Below are 25,408 nucleotides of genomic sequence, written 5' to 3' on the forward strand. Positions count from 1 at the left end.
TAAACCAAGTGTGGGAGGATAAAACAACATATACATATGATCACATAAAAATGGAGTTATGAGTTTATCTGACTGGCAATTACAGTACCCCTTGCACAGGGCTTTTTTAAAAAGAAAAAGCCCAGCGGAAACTTATTTGCATATTAGGCCACACCCTCTGACATCATCATTGTTCAACAAATGGCTTTTTGTAGAAAAATCCCAGCAGGAGCTCATTTGCATATTAAGCCACACCCCTTGACACCAAGCCAGCCGGAACTACGTTCAATTGCATTCCTGCCCCCCAAAAGCCTTGCCCTTGCAGCATCTGAGGGGAGACATTAATTAGAAGTTTTCCTTTGGGTGTGCAGGTCAAATCAGAATCATTCTGATATGGAACTATCAAGTGACGCCAGCAATTAGGTGCCCCACTGCTCTCCAGGAATGCGAGCTGAATTCTGTTCAGTAGATGAAGAGACAACCATACCCATGGCATTTAATGGACAGTGCTTTGTCAGTGCTAATATCAGTATCAACAGTTTTCAATGCCTTTGTGGTTTTTCTTAAATTTAAACTATACAATACAATCATTTTTAACTTTTTGCAAGTACTGGTCCAATAAAAAGTGGATGTTTTAGTGGTTTTAAAAATAAAAACTTTTCTCATTCAGCATATATTTATGCGTTCTCTGTCTACATTAATATCAATTCGGTTTCTCCCTACCTATGACATTTTATTTAGAGCTGTATTAATCTCTTAACCCTGGGTTAGGGTTGCCAAGTCCAATTTAAGAAATATCTGGGGACTTTGGGGGTGGAGCCAGGAGACATTAGGGGTGGAGCCAAGATCAAGGCTGTGACAAGCATAATTGAACTCAAAGGGAGTTCTGGCCATCACATTTAAAGGGATGGCACACATTTGCAATGCCTTCCTTCCATAGGAGATAATGAAGGATAGGGGCACCTTCTTTTGGGGCTCATAGAATTGGACCCCCTGATCCAATCGTTTTGAAACTTGGGGGATACTTTGGGGAGAGGCACTAGATGCTGTACTGAAAGTGTGGTGCCTTTACCTCAAAAAACAGCCCCCCCCAGAGCCCCAGATACCCGTGGATCAATTCTCCATGATTTTCTATGGGAATAAATCTCCATAGGGAATAACAGAGTTCCCAGCAGACATTTCCCTCCCCTCCCCCCGCTTTCTGACGACCCTGAAGCGGGGGGAGGGCCTCCAAACTGGAGGATCCCCTGCCCCCACCTGGGGATTGGCAACCCTACCCTGGGTAGTAGAGATCAGACGAAATTATTTACTCAAAACTGCTTCTGTCAATACGGTGACAGTTTAATTGCATTAGTGTTCTGCTCTATTTCACTAGCAGATAGTGTTTACTTTTTTATTAAGTTGGGCAGAAAATGAAAAAAAAAAGATTCTGCTTTAGATCTCAGGAGGAAAAACAAGTTGCAGGATTTGCTGGTGAACTACAGGTGTCCAGTGAAGCTGATGGGTAGTAGATTCAGAAATAACAAAAGGAAATACTATTCTACACTGAGAGTAATTAAAATGTGGGATTTACTGCCACAGGATGTAATGATGGCCACAGGAATAAACAACTTTAAATGGGGATTAATAGATTCATGGAGGATAAATCTATCAATGGCTACTAACCATTCGGAGGCACTAATCCTCTTTATTCCAAAACCAGGCCTGGAGGCAACATCAGGGAAAGGTGTTGGCCTCTGTCCTGTTATTGACTGTCCAGAGGAACTGGTTGCCCACTGTGCGACACGGGATGCTGGACTAGGTGGACTATTGGTCTGATCCAGCAGGGCTCTTCTTACGTTCTTATCTGTTTACTTGATAAGATAAATCTGTTTATTTCTTGGAATGGATCCTTAGTAACAATACATATAATTGCAATAATGTATAATCTGAAGTTTGGAAAGTGGCAAAGGCTGGGTTCTTTGGTTATTCTGGAAGACTGGGAGATGGAGCAATTCTATGGGTGTGATCAGAATGGCAGGTTACCTCAGCAGTCTCCCAGCTTTTAAAAAGTTGCTCAAGATTGAAATGTGGTGTTGTGATCAGGCAGTGGCTGCGCGGCTGGTAGCATCGTGCGACATTGGCAAGGGGCTGCAACAACCAACCATGGCTCCAGAAACTTAGAGAGTGGAGCAATCACACCTCTCCTGCGCTTCCATGGCACACCTGGGCTGTTCAGATGTCCAGAAACCCACCATGGAAGTGCCTTACCAATTTGCCACCAGGAAATTGCCAGTGTTTATTAAATCCATTTGGGAGTCATCATAACCTGAAGTGGGGATGAGTGGGCAGTGGGAGCCAGATGTATGTGTGTGTGATCACACCCATTAAAGCCCCAGAGGGGATGTGACTATGGTGGGACAAAATTCCCATCTGATCATACTGTATGTCCTTCCAGGCTGGCAGGTCAATGTGAGAAGGAGAGTGTGCTGTGTTTTCTCCCAGAGGCAGCATAAATCAACTTTCTGAGAGCTGGTTGTCAATTGCAAGACCTTGACAAATTTGTGGTTCAGAAACTGTCTGTTGATTTTCCTAATAGTATTGTCATTGCTGATGAAGAGTCAGTTATCCAAAGTATATTCATATATCCATTCCTATATTATTGTGTGAGTTTATGTATGTACCTGCACACATGTATTCATGACTGTACTAACCCATGTACTGTAATATCAGTATTTACTAACCCTTATATATGCTCATTGTATTCTTTTAAAGTTTTATGTAGAATAGTATCAGTGACAAAGTAGAGGGTAAGAAGCAAGAAGCAAGGGCCCAATGCCCTTTACATGGGGCTGCCCTTGACTCTGATCTGGAAGCTGCAGCTGGTGCAAAATGCCGTAGCACGGTTGTTAATGGGTGCTCCCTTGACAGGAGCACATTCAATCATTGCTAAAAGTACTGCACTGGCTGCCTATTGCATTCTGAATCTGCTTCAAGGTGCTGGTACTGACCTATAAAGCCCTATATGGCCAGGGACCTGCCTATCTACAGAACCTCCTTTCCCCACATGTTCCCCAGAGAGCACTGCGCTTAGGAGGGCAATTTTTTCTCTCCATTCCTGGGCCAAGGGAGGCTAGACTGAGCTCTACAAGGGCCAGAGCCTTCTCAGTGGCAGTACTGACACCGTGGAACACCCTCCTGGAGGCTATACAGGCCCTGTGGGATCTTTTCAAATTCCGTAGGGCATGTAAAATGGAATTATTCCAACTATGACATCTGAGTGGAAGAATGCTGCCACCTAAGTGAGCAAATACTAACTTTGAGCAATTAGATAATGTCTCAGGTACTACCAGTGGATAGATCAACTAAGACATCAACTGAAATTAAATTGGCCTTCTGAAGACTTTGTGAACCGCCATGGAAGTTATGATTAGCACCATAGTGATGTATTATGGTTTTAGTTTTGCACTGATAGCAATGTTAATGTAAACTGTGTTATCAAATGTAATTTTTTAGCTCTTTAATGTACTTTTTAGCTGTTGTTAGCCGCCCTGAGTCTGCTTGCGGAGAGGGTGGGATATAAATTTAAAGTAAATAAATAATCTTGTCTCCCCGGAAATGGAAGATAGGTACCAACGGAAGATGTCTGTAAGCTGGAATGCAACCTTGGAGAAAGGTAACACCATAGTTGGAGAACTAATTCAGAGACTTTTGAGTGGGACATGTAACCTATATCTGGACTGTAAGTTTTGGTTTATGACTGTCTGGCAAGGCAAGTAGTCTTGCTTGCACCTGCTACAAGTGTTTGCTACCTGATTCTTCATTAAAAGCTTCTTTTGCATTTACTCAAGAAGTCTTGTGATACATTCCAGGCAAAACCTTACAATAGTGGAGACCTAAGAAAGAGCTCCCTTGGTGTAGTCAAATATTTATTTATTTATTTATTTATTATATTTCTATTGAACTTTTTCTGAAAGGAGAGCACATGAGATTTATAATTTAGCAGGGAATTTAACTGTGGTCTTCTTAGATTATGTCTCAGATAGGTAGCTGTGTTGGTTTGCAGTAACAGAGCATGGTTTGAGTCCAGTAGTACCTTAGAGATTAACAAGATTTCCAGGTTATAGGCTTTTGAGAGTCAAAGCTCCTTTCCTCAGATACAAGTAGGAATGGAGATCCCTGAGCCCTTATATCATAGTCAGGAGGTAAGGGGGAATTGTGGTCAGGATGCAAAGATACAATGCAAAATATTATCAGCTTAATTAAACCAGGGGAAGAAATGGATAGCGGTAAATTAGCATATTTAGTGAGGTAAGAATATTGGGCCTTTGTTCAGCCTGGGGTGGGGGATGGGCCATTGTTCTGAATTTGTGCTGGCATCTCCAGTTTAAGGGATTAAGTAGTAGGTGATGTGAAGGACCTCTGCCTGAGACTCTGGAGAGCTGCTGCCAGTCTGAGTAGATAATACTGACTCTGATGGACGAAGGGTCTGATTCAATATAAGGCAGTTTCCTGTGTTCATGCACATGAAAGCTTATACCCAGAATTAATTTTTGTTGTTTTAAAGGTGCCACTGGACTCAAACTTTGTTCTAAAACTCTTTTATGTTATTTTGAGCTCTGTAGTTGAAGTTGCTCACATCAGGTCTCACCGTCAGCTTTTGAACGAAACTTTGAACCTGCTCTGTATAAGCCAAGCAGAATGTTTCTGCCTTAAAAATGATACAAGAGGGAATTGTATAACACAGGAGTAGGCATTCCTTTAAAGAGACATCCAACAGGTTTGGGCTGAAAGTGAAAGCAACAAAGTATTAAAAATTTGTGTTAAGTGCCATCAACTTCTGACTTGTAGCAACGCAATGAAGTAGGGTCATTCTGTTCAAGTGTATGCATGGGAAGGATACTAAAAAGAATCTGAAAGATTCCCCCTGTCAAAGTTGCATGCAAAATGCGTAGGGATTGTATAATTATTAAAGATTCTTTTTCCTTGCACCATTTTGTCTTTTTTTTTCTTCACAACTCTATGAAGTAATAAAAACACCCTATCATTAACAGCCTTGCTCAGGATTGCAAACTGAGGATTAAAGTGACTTCTTTTACTGAGTCAATCCATCTCATGTTGGGGCTTCCTCTTTTCCTGCTGCCTTCAACTTTTCCTAGCATGTTTGTCTTTTCCAGTGAGCTGGCAGGGCTTTTTTTTGTAGCAGGAACTCCTTTGCATATTAGTCCACACACCCCTTATTACAGGGCGTACTGTAAGCTCCTGGAGGATTGGCTACATCAGGGTGTGTGTGGCCTAATATGCAAAGGAGTTCCTGCTACAAAAAAAACCCTGGAGCTGGGTAATATAAAGACAACCTGATCTGGATGGCTCAGGTAGTGTGATCTGGTCAGATCTTAGAAACTAAGCAGGCTCTGGTTAGTACTTGGATCGGAGATCACCAAGGGAACCCAGGGTCACTACACTGAGGCAGGCAATGGCAAACCACCTCTGAATGTCTCTTACCTTGAAAACTGTATGGGGTGACCATAAGTCAACTGCAACTTGATGGCGCTTGATATACACACAATGTAGGTGCAATGCAAACAAATTGTTTGGAAGGCAAACAAAACCTTGAAAGATGCACTTTGGATGTCATTTTCAACATTAACTTTTGAATCTCTATTCTAAACTCATAAGACACCTGTCAAAACAGTGCTGAAATCTTTCTGTAATAAATGTTATAAAGAATATGTGGGTGTAAAAAAAGTTCTGAAACAGACTGGAATACAAACAGCTCAGTTTTTCTCTCCCTATAGATAGGATTTGGGAAGGGGAAATTCTTTCTTCTCTTAACAAGCTTAGCTGTCTTCACCACTGCACACATGACAGAGTACACAGATGAGTCTGAGGTCTGCATTCTGTTAGATCTAACACAATTGCACATAAGTTAGAAGTTCTCTTCAGTTTATATGTGTGCTATGCCCAGGATCAGAACCATGGTGCCTGTGGAGAAAGGGCTTCAATCTCCCCCCCCCTTCAATCTTCCAAACTTAAGTAGTCCTGGAGGTCAGTTTGGGGAAACTTACACATTTCCTGGAATACATGTGGATTTTCCCAATAGCTTCCCTCCCCGCACTGTTTCAGTCTGGGTAAACAGAAGTCTGAAGCCACTTTTCCATGTGCACTATGAGCCTAATTGGGCATAGCACCTATAGGAAGTGAAGAGAACTGGATGGTGTTTCTAGGAACTTCAGTCAGCTCTGATAGGAACCTCAGCTGGAGCAATGCTCCTCCTTCCCCTTCTGAACATAGCTGTTGAGGAACAGAGAAAGGATATCAAATTTCCAGACCGTTTTGCCAGGCTACTTCTAGAAACTGTGTTTCAAAATAGGAGATTGTTGTAAACCATGTCCTTATGCTCTGAAGGTGGTTTCATGTCATTGGTAGAGAAGTGGCAGGGCCATGTTTGGAAAAGTAGATCACATCCTGTCCTTTGCTGTTCTTGGAGTAAAGGCCTCTGTGATGGATGGGAATGTTAGGAGTAAGAAAGGAGAAGGTGGAGAGAAGGGAAAAAGGACTAGATAACTTTTCCTTGCATCAAGACAGATGAGCCTATAGCTAGTGCTTGGAAGAATGAACTCATGACAACCTCATTAAGTTGTTCTAAAAATGTGATACCTCTTCCATGTTTTTTTTTCTTTCATTGTTGGATAATCTAGTCAAAATTAAATATTTCTATATTTCACTACTTTGAACTTCCACAGTGAAATCAATGGAACTTAAAAGATCTTAACTTTGGTTGAAATGTATCATCTGTTAATTACTCTAAAACTTGGAAGGCAAGATATTGCTGATAAATGGAACTTCCAGTTTAAATTCTTTCTTGTTCTTTGAGGCGAAGGCAGCATTGACTGGTACTTGTGTTTGTTCTAATCATTTCAGGTGTCTTCGCCTGCAAGATGGTGCCATTTGTCCAATCCACTGCAATTGTTACTGAAATTCTCACAATGACTTGCATTGCTGCAGAAAGACACAATGGCATTGTACATCCATTAAAAATGAAATGGCAGTACACCAACAGAAGAGCATACACAATGCTTGGTAAGGTTTATTTATTTATAGCACACCTTTCTCTCCAGTGGGACCCAATGTAGATTACATTGTTCCTCCATTTTATCCTCACAACAACCCCGTAGAGTTCCATGGCATCTTCCAGATTCCAGTCTGACACATAGAGCAAACAGGACCGGATCTACATGTTTTTTGAGGGGGGGGGCAAAATTAAAAAATGACTCCCCCTTATGGGCCATTCTGTCTTATGGTCCCATAGAATACAATGGTCTCCATACCCAATTTGGTGCCCCCCTCTCAGTTGGCGCCCGGGGCAAGCACCCCCGTCTCCCTCCCCTAGATCCGGCCCTGAGAGCAAATTGTCTGATATTTGGTATGATATGAAACTGATGCAGGATATGAGAACAAAGGAGACTGCTACTCTTTGGGAAAGTCAGTTTCTTTAATAATCCACTTTGGGTGAATACAGATGCAAGTTTTCTTCCAATGTGTGTCAGGTCATAGCCTATGAAAGGTGATATTGTCTGAGTCACCTCACTGCAGATGTCGTCTACATGGTCTGCAAGCATTTCCCAACCTTCAGCAATGCCCTTCTGAGAGTCAGTGTGTTAGACCTATGAATTCCAGCAAGCTTGATGTATGTAACAAATCTTCAGGTCCAGGGGCTAACGGAATTGAAATTCAAGCCTCAGGCCTGGTAAAGAAATCATTTGAAAAATGCTAACACAGTGTATATCGATCTTGGGCATTCTGATCTCAGCATTTGCTGTGTATATGATCTGTGCAAAGCTTGTTCTGTTTGTTGTAACTCTGAGCAGCAATCCCAGAAGATTGTTGGCATTGAAGAATGTCAGAGGTTAGAGCAGCCAAGAATAGTTGACAAGAGAGGAGTAAATGTTCCAAGTTTAGGGAGAGGGATAGAAAAAAACATGGATGAAACATAAAGCATCATTTTAAAGAGAAAATGAAGTGCTCTGTCTTCAAGATGGAAAATTTCACTTGTATCAATATTGGCTGTAAGGGCTTAATGATTACTGATATAAGTCAAGTTAAGTTGGAGAGTTAAAATTTTAGGAAACTGAGTTACTCCACACACAGCATGTAACAGCCTTATGGACTGAGTTCAAAAACTCTTCAACAGTCTTCCTAAAGTATAACCTGGAATGTCCAATGTCATGCAGTACCATTTCCTTGTGCAAGCATTTTCTGATCTCCAGCAACACCCTTCTGAGAGTCAATGTGTTAGACAGGGATGGGCATGAACTAGGAAAATCTGGTTTGGCTAGGTTCATGGTGTGCCTGATTCATGAACCACGAACCATCACAGATTTTTAGCTGCCAAATGAACCGGTTCAGGTCATGAGGCAATAGTATGGACCTCCAAGCATAGAAACACCAAACTTGCAGGGGATCTTTGGCTGACTCCCTGTACCTGCTCTCCAAGTCTGGTGAGGATTGGATTTATGGGGTCCAAGTTACACATGCAAGTTTTCTTCCAATGTGTGTGAGGTTATATCCTATGAAAGATGGTATTGTCTGAGTCACTGCAAGAGAGACATCTTGCCCTGTGGAAAAATTCATAGCAATATGCTAAACTTTTAAATTCTGTACTTCAGAAAATAGTAAGTGTTAATTCTACAAGACTTAAGAAAAGGTAACCATTCAAAACAGCCTATAAAAAGTGCAGCAGCACAAAAGAAAAAATACTGTGATAGAAGAAGGTGCCCCAGGAAGGTCCTCCAGGAAAGTGCTTTTTGGGGAAATGACAGGTGTAGGTTCAGGAGGTTTCAGGATTGTATAAAACAGATCCTCTGAAGTCACAGAGGACCTCCTTCGATGCTCCTCTACATGCCCTCCAAGTTTTGCCCACCCTGTTGCTTGTAAGTTTGGTAAACATGTAGATCGAGTGGATGCTGTCTGTCTGTGGAAATGTATCCATTCATGAACTGCCACAAACTCCTTGAAAGTTTGTGCTGGTTGACCTGCCATGAACTTGAATTTGCTAACCACAAACCAGCCAAAATTAATCACAGACTTTAATTCATGAGCCGGTTTGTGCCCATCCGTAGTGTTAGAGCTATTGATTCCAGCAAGCCTGAAGCCAGGTCTCAGGCCAGGTGATGAAATCATTTGAAAAATGCTGATATAGTTTAAATCAATCTTCAAAATCAGTCTGGGAGCGAAAAATATTCAGCGTATTGACATTTAATAAACATGCATAGAAAATCAAGTAGCACTAGTTTGTCTGATCATGTGCAAGATGAATTCCACAGCCAAAGTTCCTTGGACAAACGACATTTTTGCACAAGTAAGCACTTACTTGTTCCACTTAATTCACAAAACATGGCACTGGCAGTTTGCTGAAGTACTTTATAAATCACTGTATAATCTTGTGGAAATTAAAAAAGCAAATTTACCTATGCATCAGAATAGCTTTGATTTATATATGTGTGAGTTGTACTGGGATTTTTCCCTCCTTGAAAGACCGCTGGTGGCTTGAACATGCACAGAAAATGAAATGAGTACCAGCATTTCTTCAGATGGATGGAGTGGGTGGCAGTACTATATTCAAAGAGACAAAATTCAGATTTGCTCCAGGTGCCAGTCTGCCTGGTGGGTGGGTGATGCTGTGATCTTTCATTAGGTGAATCTGTTAGAGGTATTTCAGCTCTTCAATTTCTTGGTGGTTTCATACAAGAAAGAAAGAGAGAAGTGCATTTCATATTTGATGAAAGTAATAACATTTCTTTATCTGAAAAAGATAATTCAAAATAGCCTGCTAGCAGCTGTAATGCATATTACTCATCAGGCTTTCAGCTTTTTGATTTGTGGCTAAATTACAGTTATGTCATTTGGTATTTTTCTCATTCATGTTTTCCTGCAAGCAATTATTGGATTTACTTGTACCCTAATGTGTATATTTATCCTATGTAATTGTATATGTTTTCTAAATAGATTTTTAATTCATGTTTAACAATTACAGCGTCATTTTTTTTCTTTTGTGCTGCTGCACTTTTTATAGGCTGTTTTGAACGGTTACCTTTTTCTTTGGCTTGAAGAATCAGTACTTACTATTTTCTGAAGTACAGAATTTAAAAGTTTAGCATAATGCTATGAATTTTTCCATAGGGCAAGATGTGTCTCTTACAGTTAGCCTTCATGTTAAATATCCACCATACACATAATTAAATTTAAATTGTTTTTTCTGAGATCTGTAATCTAGCCTAAATGCTCCATTACAAAATGTGAGAAGGATATTTGAATCTTCTGTGCCCTTTTTGTTACATTATCCCAATTTTTTCTTTTTCAGGTATAGTCTGGTTGGTGGCAGCTATTGTTGGATCTCCTATGTGGCATGTGCAGCGATTAGAGGTCTCTGTGTGTTTATCTTTCATGTATCTACTATTGCCTTCATGCCATTTAGAGTCCATATAAGCAGAGACTTCTATTCCTTCAGGGTATCTGCCATGTGCTGTAGGCAACTGAACATCAAGTAATTGTAAAATGTGATAGTAGAAAATGGGTGTTGGAAACATGCAAGTAGGGATTGTTTCTGTTGAAGGAAAAAATGTGAGTAACAATAGGATATGACTTAGCCTGCCTATTAAGAAAAAAATAGAGAGATTTATGAGATATATTACTAGATTTGTTGACAGAGTTTTGAAAAACATTTTCTTCTGGCCTTGTCTGGCCAAACAGCTGGTTAACTATGGCTGCTGTAATTCTGTATTGCCTTCAGTTAGAATAGAATTCCAAGGTGAGCTTATAAATTCACCTTGGTTTTTATCCATATTTCACTGAGCATATGCCCTAATAAAACATTGTTCTATAAAAAAAATAGAAGATTGCTGTCAATGCTGGCCATTGATCTTTGGGGCTTTGGTGAATATGGGAGTGATTAGTTGCAGCAGCTGGGTCAGCAGTAGACTTGGGGAGAGGGCTTTAAATCATTCTGTCTCCACACCCTCTGGAGAACCTTCTTGCTGCTGTCAGGAAAGAAGGAAGGAATATAGAGAGGAGAGAGTCAGAGTCACCAATCTTCAGCTTAACCCCAATGAGGAAACTCCTTCCCACTCCTCCTTGTTATCAGGATTCAGGGAGAAGGAGAGTGTATGTCTTTCTCAGGGCTGCTACTGAGACAGGAAAAAAACCCACATGATAGTAATAGCTGTAGTGGGTGGGTTAGCAGGAAGTGTGAGGGAGAAGGCTAGAACTGAATTTGGAACTAGTACAAAGGTGCCAGCTGTTCATAATTCCCAAAACTCAGTGCCATCTCTTCAATCTTAGACAAATGGTCTGTTGTCTTTAGAAGCAAATTTCTGCTATTTCATCATCAGAGTGCTGCAAATGGCTTCAAAGAGACCAATTGTTTTTATTTAAATATAGATTTTTCAACTTAAAATAAATATATATATTTGTAATTATTCCTTTACTTGTATTGCGTTTGAATTGTAAGCTGCTTTAAGATCCAATCTTTTGGTCTTATGCATAGGTATGTTTGCAGTCTGCTTGAAGAATGACTGTTTCACATTCCATTTTAAAAAACAAGACTGTGATATTTATTCAAAAGCTCCTTTTTGGCAAAATATCAGAGGACAGAGGAAGAAACTGTAGCAGCAGATTTATGAAAGAGGGGGAAGAAAACCTCTCTTCAGACCATCCAGGATCCACTGCAAATTATAATCTTATGACAGAATATGTGTGACATTTCTGTAGAATCCAAAAACAAGAACAAAATCAATGTAGTACCTTTTATTAGGGCCAACCAAATTGGCCCAAAATATCATGCAAGCTTTTGAGTTCACAAGGCTCTCTGAGCCTTGGTACCCATTTAAGGAAGAAAAGCAGGTTATTGTGCCATATGATCCAGAAGAAAAGGGCTAGCAGAGGGAGGATGTGTGAAAACATTGCTTTATGTAAAGGATGGAAGATTCTTTGCGGGCTTTGTGGGCTGTTGCAACGTGGCTTAGACTGAGTGGGCTGAAGTTAAATCCAGCGAAGACAGAGGTTCTCCATGTGGGTCGTGGCACTCTGGGGAAGGAAATATCCCTCCTGGCCTTTGATGGGGCGCCGCTGAAGACGGCGCAGCGGGTAAAGAGCCTGGGTGTTTTACTGGAGCCTTCATTATCAATGGAGGCCCAGATAACAGCCACTGCCAAGTCAGCATTCTTCCACCTGAGGCGGGCGAGGCAGTTGGCCCCTTTCCTAGAGCGTCGGGACCTAGCAATGGTGATCCATGCGACGGTCACCTCAAGACTGGACTACTGTAACGCTCTCTACATGGGGCTGCCTCTGTACTGGACCCGGGAGCTGCAGCTAGTGCAGAATGCGGCGGCCAGGCTGTTACTTGGTCTCCCAAGATGGGAGCATATACGGCCAGGGCTGCGCGGACTGCACTGGCTGCCGATCGTATACCGGATCCAGTACAAAGTGCTGGTCATAACCTTTAAAGCCCTATATGGCCAAGGACCGACCTACCTGAGGGACTGTCTCTCCCCATATGAGCCCCAGAGAGCACTGAGGTCAATGGGAAAAAACAGACTGAATATCCCTGGGCCAAAAGAAGTTAAACTTCAAAGCACCCACACTCGGGCCTTTTCCGCTGCGGCCCCACAACTCTGGAACCAGCTCCCAGAGGAGGTGCGGGCCCTGCGGAACTTAGACCAGTTCCGCAGGGCCTGCAAGATCGTCCTCTTTAAACAGGCGTTCACCAATGACTAAATTAATGTTTACCGCCAGATTAATAATGTTTACTGCCAGTATCAGATCTAGGAATGTTTTAATCATTGATTGGTTTTAATGTGAATTTAATATGAATTTATTGTTTTATTATTGTGTTGTTCACCTTAAATGTTGTTAGCCGCCCTGAGCCTGCTTCGGCGGGGGAGGGCGGGATACAAATAAAATTTTATATTACATTACATTCTTAGCTCCACTATCAATAATAACAACACACAGACTTTCTGGAATATGGTTAATAATAGCCTTTTCTGCACTGTCCAGTATTCCATCATGTATTCTTGCTCCTAGGACCTGGGAACATCATTTTACCTCTGTCTTTGCAAAGGTTCCTGGATGTGACTCAGAGTGGGTTCTTTGAGCCCCCTGAGACTGACTTATGGTACTCATTTCACTAAAATTAATGTCTCAGGAATTATTCCTGTAGCTTGAAAACATGCAGAAATAGTTCCTATATACAAAAAAGAGGCCAAGAATGATCCTACAAATCACTAGCCTATTAGCCTGCTGTCAACAATAGGTAAAGAATATGCAGCCTTTCTATATTCCAATACTGACTTAGATTGACCAATGGCCTTGGTTCGTTCAAGGCAGTTTCTTAGGTTCATTCCAACTTATGTTTAAACCTTTACAGATATCTGAAGAAATTATGCACTTTTTTCTTGTTTATGAAAGGACAAAATTATTTTGTGTGCCTTTGTGTGAGAAATGTGATTTTTCTACTTCCTTTATTTCAGAATAAATACGACTTCCTTTATGAAAAGAAGTATGTTTGCTGCTTGGAAGAATGGGCTAGTCCTATTCACCAGAAGATATATGCAACATTCATATTGGTCATCCTTTACCTTCTCCCACTTATGCTGATGCTGTTGCTCTACAGTAAGATTGGCTATGAGCTCTGGATTAAGAAAAGAGTCGGAGATGCTTCTGTTCTGCAAACTATGCATGGGAATGAAATGTCTAAAATATCACGGTTAGTAAGAGAAGCCATGTTGGATCAGGCCAATGGCCCATCCAGTCCAACACGCTGTGTCACACAGTGGCTAAATATACACACACACACACACACACTGTGGCTAATAGCCACTGATGGACCTCTGCTCCATATTTTTAACTAACCCCCTCTTGAAGCTGGCTATGCTTGTAGCCGCCACCACCTCCTGTGGCAGTGAATTCCACATGTTAATCACCCTTTGGGCGAAGAAGTACTTCCTTCTATCCATTTTAACCTGACTGCTCAGCAATTTCATTGAATGCCCACGAGTTCTTGTATTGTGAGAAAGGGAGAAAAGTACTTTCTTTATTTTCTCCATCCCATGCATAATCTTGTAAACCTCTATCATGTCACCCTGCAGTCGATGTTTCTCCAAGCTAAAGAGCCCCAAGTGTTTTAACCTTTCTTCATAGGGAAAGTGTTCCAACCCTTTAATCATTCTAGTTGCCCTTTTCTGCACTTTTTCCAATGCTATAATATCCTTTTTGAGGTGCGGTGACCAGAATTGTACACACTATTCCAAATGAGACCGCACCATTGATTTATACAGGGGCATTATCAGTAATGCTTAAATATCAATGTTATCTAACTGAACTTCATTGTTTTAGCTTTAAAAGGCAACTTTATCTCATTGACCTTCTAGATTTTTTGAGGGGGTCAGCAGTAGAGGTGTTGTCCAGTATTAGACAAGATACATTCAGGGGACACTCAAGGACTTGCATGGGCAGGCTTGCCAATTCAAGTTGGGAAATATCTGACGATTTGGGGAGTGGAGCCTGGGGAGAACAGAGTTTGGGAGTGGAGGAAGCTCAGCAAGGATGTAATGGCATAGAGTCTACAGTCTATATCTGCCATTTTCTCCAGGGCACCACTGTATACCTGTAGTCTGGAGATCTGTTGACATTCCAGGAGAACTCCAGGCCCATCCTGGAGACTGGCAATCCTATGCAGAGAGCATATCATTTCCCCATTGTCTGCTATTTCGTCCTTCCCTTCCCAAAAAGCTTCAGTAGCCTTTTCCTTCTTCCTTCTGTCCTTTTCACAATCAGCCAGCCTACCTTTATCTGGCCCCTTCAGCTTTCCCTCACTCCCTCCCGTGGCAGCGTCTCTCCAGGAAAATTGCATGGTGCCAGTGATGGGGTGCATGGTGCCAGTGATGGGGCTGGGCCCAATTATGCAATGGAGAATTCACAAGGACTTGCAGAGGCATCTAATTTTCCCCTCCTCCCCATACTATTTCTCTTCTGGCAATACCCATATCTTCAGCTTTCCCTAGAATCATAGAGTTGGAAAGGACCTTCAAGTTCAGGGCCATCTAGTCCAACCCCCTGCGAGTGCAGGATATTCACAAGAACCTCCCCCCATATCCCCAGTGACCCCTGTTGCATGCCCATAAGATTGCAAAACACCTCCAGGATCCCAGGCCAAACTGGCCTGTAGAAAAATTGCTGCCTGACCCCAAAGTGGTGATCAGCATTTCCCTGGACATGTAAGAAAGGGCCATGAGAACTAAGCACCGATGTAACCCTTCCTGACCTCCCTCTCATGATCTGCCTAAGTTCACAGAATCAGCATTGCTATCAGATGGCCATCTAGCTTTTGTTTAAAAACCTCCAAAGAAGGAGGGCCCACCACCTCCTGAGGAAGCCTGTTCCACTGAGGAACCTCTTTGTCAGGAAGTTCTTCCTAATCTTCAGTCCACACTCTTTTGATTTAGTTTCAGCCTATTGGTTCTAGGGGAACAGAAAACAACTTCACACCATCCTCTATATGTTTCCTTCTCTCATTCCCATCCACAAACCAAACTTGTATCTGTCTCCCATCTTCAGCTATATTTATTATTTATATACTCCATTTTTACCCCATTTTTACAATGGGGACCCAAAGCAGTGTACATCATTCTCCTCTGCTCCATTTTATCTTCACAAAAGCCCTGTGAGGTAGGTTAGGCTGAGACTGTATAACTGGCGCATGGCCACCAAGTGAATTTAGATAGCAAAATGGGAATTCTAATCTGTATCTCTCAGATCCTAGTTTGAAAGTCTAACCATTACACCACATTGGCTTCCGTGAGGTGGACAGTGCTTTTAGGCTGCCCTTCCTTGCAAGGTGTAAAGAGCCCCGTGGCGCAGAGTGGTAAAGCTGCAGCACTGCAGTTTGAGCCCTCTGCTCACAACCTGAGTTCGATTCCTGTGGAAGCTGGCTCAGGTAGCTGGCTTGAGGTTGACTCAGCCTTCCATCCTTCTGAGGTCGGTAAAATGAGTACCAAGCTTGCTGGAGGAAAGTGTAATGACCGGGGAAGGCAATGGCAAACCACCCCGTAAGAAGAACTGCTGTGAAAATGTTGTGAAAGCAGCGTCACCCCAGAGTCAAAAACAACTGGTGCTTGCACAGAGGACCTTTCCTTTTCCTCCTTGTAAGCAGAGCTCAGGTTGACTTACACCATGTCTCCAGTCTCCGGATTTAAGTATCTACAGATGAAGCCACATTGAGAAATAGATATAGTGATACTTGTTACTTTATCTATTTCTCAATGTGGCTTCATCTGTAGATATCTATTTCTCAATGTGGCTTCATCTGTAGTGATACTTGTTACTTGGAGTTAAAACTGCATATTTAAAAATTATTAAAATGTTTTTAAAAATTATGAGGCATTTGGATCAGAAAAGCAGCAAGTGGAGGAAATGCTAACTCTTCTTGTTTGCTGTTTCTCTACTAGGGTTGTCAATCCCCAGTTGGGGACAGGGGTTCTCTGGTTTGGAGGCCCTCTCCCTGCTTCATGGTTATCAGAAAGCTGCCGGGGGGGGGGGCGGTTGAACTCAACTGGGCACTCCATTACACCCCATGGAAACTTATTCTCATAGGGTATAATGGAGAATTGACCTGTGGTTGTCTGGGGCTCTGAGGGAAGCTGTTATTTGAGGTAGAGGCACTGAATTTTCAGCATAGCATCTGATGCCTCTCCACTGCACCCCCAAGTTTCAAAAATATTGAATCAGGGGTCCAATTCTATGAGCCTCAAAACAAGGTGCTCCCATTCTCCATTATTTCCAATGAAGGGAAGGCATTTAAAAGGAGTGGTCCCTGTAAATGTAATGACCAGAACTCTTTTTCAAGTTCAATCATGGTTGTAACAGTCTTGCTCCTGGCTTCACCCTTGATATTTCCTGAGTTGGACCTGGCAACCCTGTTCTCTACTCCAAATCAACACCTCCAGTAGCATTTCTTTTCCATGGGGTTTCTGTCATAGTTTTAGTGTAATCCAACTCAATTGATTCAATATATTTAGATAGGTGTAACTCTATTTAGGATTGTACTGCCACTTTCAAAAATAAAAATCTCAATGTCTTTTTAATTTATACCTGCTTTTCTACCAGGTAGCGACCCTTTTTTCATTATGGTATGTCATGCCTTAACATTTTTGTTACCTCAGATAGTTTTTAGTTTGCATTGTTTTTCAGTTCTGTATTGCTTGTCCCACTGCATTATTTATTGGAGGTCTTTGATATCTGTCTGAATGGCTTTTCTTTTCTTGTATTTTTGTATTTATATGTGCATGTGTGCAAGGTTTGGAACAGGTCGTTAGGGACAAAATTGCTAAGGAGCTGGCTGAGGGGAGGATTTTGGGCCCCTTTTTACATCCTCCAGTGAGTACTCTTAGAGTATCTCCTTTGGGTGTGGTGCCTAAAAAGACGCCTGGTGAATTTCGTTTGATTCACCATTTGTCTTTTCCCAGGGTGTCTCTGGGTTTGGGGCCCTCTGGTGCGTGCCTCCCTGCTGGGCCTGCCTGGAGGGAGCTGAGTTGCTCAGCTCTGGCTGGGGGGCTGGGTCTCTTGCCCGTTAATGGCAGGGGAGCGGTCGTGGTGACCCCTAGCCCTGACCAGGCCGCTGGTGGGGTGCCCTTGCTGTTTACACTGTTAAGTTAATAAAGTGGCCCAATTTTATTCCAATGTATTGTGTCCGACTCTTTATTCCGACCTTGGGGGGCAATCATTAGATGCCCACAAGTTCTAGTATTTTGGAAAGGTGAGACATATTTCTCTTTGTCAACTATCTCTACCACATACATAATTTCTTAGTTATATCTTAAAATGAAAAGCCCCAGACTTTCAGACTTTCCCCATATGGAAGGTGCTCCAACTCCCTAATCATCTTGGTTGCCTTGTTCTGCACTTTTTCAGCTTTGTGATGTGATTTGGTGGACAGAATTACATACACTATTCCAAATGAGGTTTCACCATAGATCTATACAAAGGCATTACAAAACTTATATTTTCAATCCGTTTCCTAGTAATCTCCAACATAAAGTTTGCCTTTTTCACTGTGACAGCACACTTGACTGACATTTTCACTGGGCTATCCATTATGACCCCAAAATCTTTTTCCTTCTCAGTCTCAGCAAGTTTAGATCCCATTAACATATACTTGAAGTTGGGTTTTTTTGTTCCTGTGTAACACCTTACACGTTCCAACTTTGAGTTCATTTGCCATGTCGTTGCTTACTCACCTAATTTGTTGGGATCTTCCTGGAGCTCTTCATAGTCATCCTTGGTTTTCACTATCTAGAGTACTTTTGTGCCATCTACAAAACTGCCACTACACTGCTTACCCCTAGTACCAGATCATTTATGAACAAATTAAATAGTACCAGCCCCTGTATTAATCCTTGTGGGACCCCACTGCTTGCTTCCTTCCATTGTGAGAATTGTCCATTTATTTCTACTCTGCCTCCTGTCATTTAACCACTTTTTAATCCATAAAAGAACCTGTCTTCTTATTCCATGACTACTAAGTTTACTCAGGAGTCTTTGGTGAGGTACTCTGACAAAAGCCTTTTGAAAGTCCAAGTATATAATGTTTGTTCAGTTTCTCAGAGGATTCCAAAAGCTTGCTGAGGCAGGACTTACCTTAAGCCATGCTAATTTTCCCTCAGCAGGTTTTGTTCCTCTGTGTGCCTAATAATTCTATAGTTAATTACAGTTTCTGCTAATCTGCCTAGGATAGCAGTTAGGCTAACTGGTCCATAATTTCCTGGTTCCCCTGTGGACCTCTTTTTAAAAATCGGTGTAACACTTGCTACTCTTCAGTGTTCTGGTACAGTGGCTGAAGTTAGTGATAAGTTGAATATACAGGGTAGCAGAACAGCAGTCTCACATCTAAGACCCTTCACCATCGTCATTATCTGAGCTAATTCTTGTGCTAAAATTCTCAGTACAAGCTCTCTCTTCTCTTTTAGGAAGAAAAAGCGAGCAATTATTATGATGGTGACTGTTGTGGTTCTGTTTGCAGTCTGCTGGGCTCCTTTTCATGTAATTCACATGATGATAGAATACAGTGAGTATATATGTGTTCTGAAATTGCAGTGATTGATAAAAAGAAATGCTCCGTAGCATGCTGCTCAAAATTACCATTGAAGTTTCTTCTCTTCTTGTTCTGGAACAATAGTGTGTTCTTTTCCAAACCTCATATTTAGATTATGGCAGTTCACTGTGATTATGGAATTTGCTTTGAAAATATGAGTTGTTAGTTTACAGGGGGTTTTGCTATTACTGTCCTTGTAAGTAAAACATTCTTTTTTGTTGTATTTAAAAGTAATAGAAAGCTGAATGAATGGGATGATGAAGCAGTGGTATAGAGCAGGGTTTCCCAAACTTTTCTTTCCCGTGGCCAGATTATTTTTACACTTCTCCTTCATGGCCCACTAAAATTTGGGGGTGGAGCCAGGATACTTTGGGGGTGGAGCCAGGAGACTTTGAGAGTGGAGCCAGGAGCCTGGAATTATATCATTTCCTGTGGTGTCAAGGTCCAAGCAATGTCACTTCCGGGGCGCACTGAACCAAAACTCCACCTTTTCCTGTGATGTCACTTCCAGGGTACTCCCCCAAACCTGCCTCTTCTTTGGAAGTAATTTCATTTTCAGAAAAATCTCTCTGAAACTCATGCTGAGCTAAACCCACACCTGCATGCATCTATATGTTTGTGTATTCTTCTCCAGCTTGCAAGCACTCCTAATGCCCATGTTCAATTGTCTGCACTCCCTACACATCCCTTCCTCAACAGCACTGGCCAGTGTATGCAGTTGGGAGTGCTGTTGCCATTGTCATCAGAATTGCCAGCACTGTGTACCACCCACACTGGGCCCTCGCAGCTGCTCTACCTCAAAATATGCTGACACATTTATTAGGCCCTTCCTCTGCCTCCTGCTGTTAGACCACTTTTATCCTTGCACAGAATGGTAAAGTTGAACAATTGTAAAAAACAATAAACTCTGAGACATTGTTGAAGCAGAGGCTGACTCTGCCTCCTGCCCTGCTGAATCCAGTTTATTAAGAAATTTTAGTTCTCCTGCCCTCAGGAGTATTAATTACCATAGCCCATTTACTTAATGTGATTCATTGAGAATTACCATAGCATAATACTTAATGTGATTTATTGAGAATCAACCCCTGGATCCTGATTTTGTTGGTCACATTTGAAGGTGCTGCTGGATGGTGACAAACAGGCAGCACTGAGAAATTGGCTCTTCTCTTGTCATCAGCCACTTTTGCCCAAAAGTCAACTGGGTAAGATTTTTAAGGGGGTAGTTATGTATTCAGATGATTCATTCCCTACTGCAGTTGTAAGGATGGTAAAATTACTATGTCATGATTAGAAGTTACTCAGTGTTCACATACCTGTGAAGGTAGTAGGTGCACACTTAATGGCGGCCGGGGTTATGGTGGACGATATAGCCACGGAAGTGGTGCCATGGTCGGACCACCTTGCCCTTAAGGCTCGTGTAGACACACCACCCCAAACCTGTTTAGGCGACGAGCCTATTATGGCTCACCCGTGGAGCCAGATGGACCCAGAACGGTTCCAAACAGCACTGTGGGATCCCTGGCCCTCTGGCGTTCCCCTTGATGACCTGGTTGAGACCTGGAATAGCCGGCTCTCCAGGGCCATTGATGAGATCGCACCACGACGCCCTCTGCGACCTTGGACTAGGCTGGCTCCGTGGTATACCCCGGAGTTACGCCAGCTGAAACAAGGCCTCAGACGGCTAGAGAGGCAATGGCGGCCTACTCGCGACGAAGCGACTAGAACATCTTATAGGGAGTTTATGAGGTCCTATGAAATGGCAACCAAGGCCACAAAGAAAAGATACTTTGCGGCTAAGATTGCGTCTGCAAACTCGCGCCTGGCACAATTATTTAGGATAATTCGGAACCTCACTACATTGCCACAAGGCAAACCAAATATTAAGGAATTGGAGATAGGCTGTGAGGCTTTTGCGAGATTTTTTCAGACAAGGTCCAGTCGCTCCGCCACGACTGCCCTGCCATATTAGATACAGTAAGTGAACTCAAGGCCCCGTGCGTGTCTTCCGGTTCGATCCTGGACCACTTCGACCCACTCGGCTTGGAGGAGGTTGACAGAATCCTTGCCACTGCATGCCCAACTACCTGTGATCTAGACCCATGCCCCTCCTGGCTAATTAAGGCCTGCCGGGAGGAGCTAAGATGTCCTATACGGGACATCATAAATAGATCTCTTTCAGAGGGCTCTTTCCCAACGCCCCTGAAGGAGGCAATGGTCCGCCCTCTCCTGAAAAAGGCTACATCTGACCTGGCCGAATTGGCTCACTACTGGCCGGTGTCAAATTTGCCCTTTTTGGGCAAAATTATTGAGAGGGCTGTGGCGTTGCAGTTACAGGGTTTCTTGGATGACACTTCCACCTTAGATCCATACCAGTCCGGCTTCCGCCCGGGCCATGGGGTGGAGACAGTGCTGGTCGCCCTCATGGATGACCTCCGGCGACATCTGGATCGTGGCGGCTCGGCGGTATTGCTGCTGTTGGACCTGTCGGCAGCGTTCGATATGGTCGATCATCGGCTGCTGACCCGCCGCCTCGCCAACACAGGAATCTGGGGGCTAGCCTTACAGTGGCTCTCCTCCTTCCTTGAAGGTCGGGGACAAAGGGTGGCAATTGGGGGAGAGTTGTCCCAGAGGCACCTACTAAACTGCGGGGTGCCTCAGGGGGCAGTTCTCTCCCCGATGCTGTTTAACATCTTTATGCGCCCCCTTGCCCAGATTGCCCGGAGGTATGGGCTGGGTTGTCACCAGTATGCTGATGACACCCAGTTCTATCTATTGATGGGCGACTGGACTGGAGACGCTCCTGAAAACCTGGACCGGGCGATGCAAGCCGTGGCAGGGTGGATCAAGTCGAGTGGGCTGAATCCAGCGAAGACAGAGGTCCTTTGCGTGGGCCGCGGCGGGCCAGGGGAGGAGATCTCCCTACCGGCTTTTGACGGTGCGTCGCTGATACCAGCGCGCAGGGTCAAGAGCCTGGGAGTGCTTCTGGAGCCTTCCTTGACAATGGAGGCACAGATAGCAGCCACTGCTACAGCCGCCTTTTTCCATCTTAGGAGGGCGAAGCAGCTGGCCCCTTTCCTGGAACGTGGCAACCTAGCAACAGTGATCCATGCAACCGTCACCTCGAGGCTGGACTACTGTAATGCCCTCTACATGGGGCTGCCCCTGTACCGAACTCGGAAACTGCAGCTAGTGCAGAATGCAGCGGCCAGGCTGTTAGTGGGACTACCTCGGTGGGAGCATGTGCAGCCTAGGTTGCGGGAGCTGCACTGGCTGCCAATTGTGTTCCGAGTTCGTTACAAGGTGCTGGTTATTACCTTTAAAGCCCTATATGGCCGAGGACCTGTCTACCTTAGGGACCGCCTCTCCCCATATATTTCCCAGAGAGCACTGAGATCTAGCTCCCAAAATCTTTTAAAAATCCCTGGACCAAGGGAGGCCAAACTGAAAACAACTCGAGAGCAAGCCTTCTCAGTAACGGCTCCCCATTGGTGGAATCAACTACCAGCTGAGGTTCGAGCCCTGCGGGACTATAATCAGTTCTGCAGAGCATGTAAAACTATTCTTTTCCAAATGGCCTACAAGACTGAATCCTGAAATGTTATCCAGCCATCTGATATACATCGTTTTGTATTATAGCACCTTATCTGCTGTGGTTTTAATTAATCTATTTATTAATGTGTTTTATTGTATTTTTATTCTATGATATTTGCTGTATGTTATGGCACTTTACATGTTTGTGAGCCGCCCTGAGCCTGCCTTGGTGGGGAGAGCGGGATATAAATAAAATTATTATTATTATTATTGTGAATTAGCATTTTTCCCTTGTGAATTTTCTTTGTGAATTAGCATTTTTCTTTTGAATGCATTTTATTGAGTTCTAGATAAATTGGAATGCCATATTTTTCTGATGTAAATGGGTAAGAGAGCAATACTTTTCACAGTGTGGAATGAGATGCCTTGAAGCTTCAAAAATGGTTGGATAATGTTAAATAAGTATGATCTAAATTACTTGTTACCATACATATATTTTCCTCTTTCTAGGTAATTTTGAAAGGGAGTACGATGATGTCACCATTAAGATGATCTTTGGTATAGTTCAGATAATTGGATTTTCCAATTCCATTTGCAATCCCATTGTTTATGCCTTTATGAATGAGAACTTCAAGAAAAACTTCGTCTCTGCAATATGCTTCTGCATTATAAAACAGAACCAGTCTCCTTCCAGGCAGCATGGACACTTGGGAATTAAAATGTTGCAACACAAAGGAGGTGTCTGTAAGAGAGAGCCTACCTACTCAGAGGAGAGCAGAAGGGAAGCATTCAGTGAAGGGAACATTGAAGTCAAATTCTGTGATCAGGTCTATGCCAAAAAGAATTCCAGGAGGCACGTTTCTTTGTTTGCATCTGAACTCACAGGTTCCTCTTTACTTGGACATTAATATACTGATTCTTCATTGCATTTTAGCATTTGACAGTCAATGCACTTTTTACTAGGTCTGATCAATTTAGAGTGTTTATATAAACTGTAGAAACCTGACGTTCCATGTTCATCTGCAAAAATTCTTCTTGTTATAGAAAGAAATGCATTCTCTTTGCAAAATATCGTGCTCCATCTTTCATTTGAGGTTGGTGGCCTCAAGGATCCTGAGCTTGAGGAGTGCTCCCCCAAGACTGGATTTAAGTATGGCCACCCATTGCATCAATGTGTCCTGGCAGTGATTTGATTGACTATAACTATTGATGTTTTTAACTTTTGGCTCCTTACTAATATTCTAAAATTTCTTTGGAGGTTTTTGCTTGGTTGGTTTAGTTTCTCTTCCCCTCTCTTGTGGTTGTTAGTGATTTGATTGAAGCAGACCAGCTTCCTTTTCCACAATCAGCACAATACAGGAGATTGCGTGCCTTGGCTTTTGTATTGGCTCCCATTGCTGAGGACTGGGTTACACTGCAGGAGCCAGCTTTTTCTTTCTTTTCCTCAGCCCTTTCCTCCATTCATTTGGCAAGCTTCCTCTGAGGCAATGTTGAACCTCTTCTTCTTTTACTCTTTTATTAACTGTCTCAAGAACAAGAGTCTGCTCTGCTATAGAACACCGTCCTGGGCTTAGCATTTCTTGAAGATGCATGGAGAGCTGTATTTGACAACATTGCTTGTGGACTCTCTGCAGGCATTTGAGAGCAAAGCTTTGGAACACCATGTGCAATTACTTCAGATCTAACCTAAGGACAAATTCTTTTTCGAGGAGCATCTCAGAAATGAGTGTTGGTTTAATTCTGTGTCTTCTTTTTTTTGCAGGTGTTCTTTTCAAATGTGTCCTTTTTGAGATTCCCACTCCAAAATTCGATCCACAATGAAAGATTTCTAAACTCTGCTTGTACTTTTATTAAATAAAATCTGTTTCTTTCTATAACATGTATTATTGAAATAAATGGCTGAGTAGAAATATAGGCATTGCTAAATGGTGACCTTTAATAGTACTAAAGCAAGCTAGATATATTACTTAGCATCCTAAGTACTCTTGTATGTTCTTGCCCTCGATTAAAAAGCTGGTTCAATACAACCCATTAATTGTTCATTTTGATATTGTGGAAATACACAGTTTAAGTTTTGCTAACTGTGGTTTGGTGTGATATTTGAATTGAGCCTATATAAAATTAGAATGTCCTCTCTCTCTCTCTCTCTCTCTCTCTCGGCTTGGCTTCGCGAACGAAGATTTAAGAAGGGTGCAATAGTCCACGTTTGCTGCAGGCTCGCTGGTGACTGACAAGACCAATGTGGGACAGGCAGGTCCGGCCACAGCGGCTGCAGGGAAAAGTCTGATTTAGGGTTGGTCCTGTAGCAGTGCGATTCTTCCTCAATCTCCTTTTGTCCTCAAGACCAGCTATGCGTGTGTTCTCAAAGGAAGAGACAGCCTGGTGGATGGTGTGCCTCCATGCTTTGCGATCTGAGGCTAGGTCAGACCACTGGTGATGGTTGATGTGACAGGTGCTAAGGGATTTCTTCAAGGAGTCCTTGTACCTCTTCTTTGGTGCCCCTCTATTTCGATGGCCGGTGGAGAGTTCGCCATACAGGGCAATCTTGGGAAGGCGGTGGTTTTCCATCCTAGAAATATGCCCTGCCCAGTGCAGCTGCGTCTTCAAAAGCAGTGCCTTGATGCTGGTAACCTCTGCCCGCTTGAGGACTTCAGTGTTGGTCACAAAGTCACTCCAGTGGATGTTGAGGATGGTGCGAAGGCAGCGCTGATGAAAGCGCTCAAGGAGTCGCAGGAGTCGCAGGTCCTCTGAAGACAGCTAAATGTTTTAAAA

At 42.8% G+C, this 25,408-nt stretch overlaps 1 protein-coding gene across 2 annotated transcripts in view; it reads left to right on the forward strand.

The window, feature by feature from the left end:
* QRFPR (pyroglutamylated RFamide peptide receptor) overlaps positions 1-24,546 on the forward strand; it is a 57,077-nt gene extending 32,531 nt beyond the window's left edge. Inside the window, exons 2-6 of one of the 2 annotated variants that reach the window (XM_060246841.1) lie at positions 6,883-7,041; positions 10,322-10,383; positions 13,488-13,723; positions 18,981-19,078; positions 23,147-24,546. In XM_060246841.1, the coding sequence (XP_060102824.1) occupies positions 6,883-7,041; positions 10,322-10,383; positions 13,488-13,723; positions 18,981-19,078; positions 23,147-23,544 (953 nt within the window). In that variant the 3' untranslated portion in view covers positions 23,545-24,546. The remainder of the gene's footprint in view (positions 1-6,882; positions 7,042-10,321; positions 10,384-13,487; positions 13,724-18,980; positions 19,079-23,146) is intronic. The other variant, XM_060246842.1, reaches the window with a different exon arrangement.
* The last annotated feature ends 862 nt before the right edge of the window (positions 24,547-25,408 follow it).

The sequence above is a fragment of the Heteronotia binoei genome, chromosome 9 (assembly GCF_032191835.1).
Source record: "Heteronotia binoei isolate CCM8104 ecotype False Entrance Well chromosome 9, APGP_CSIRO_Hbin_v1, whole genome shotgun sequence".
In the NCBI taxonomy this organism is placed as follows: Eukaryota; Metazoa; Chordata; class Lepidosauria; order Squamata; family Gekkonidae; genus Heteronotia; species Heteronotia binoei.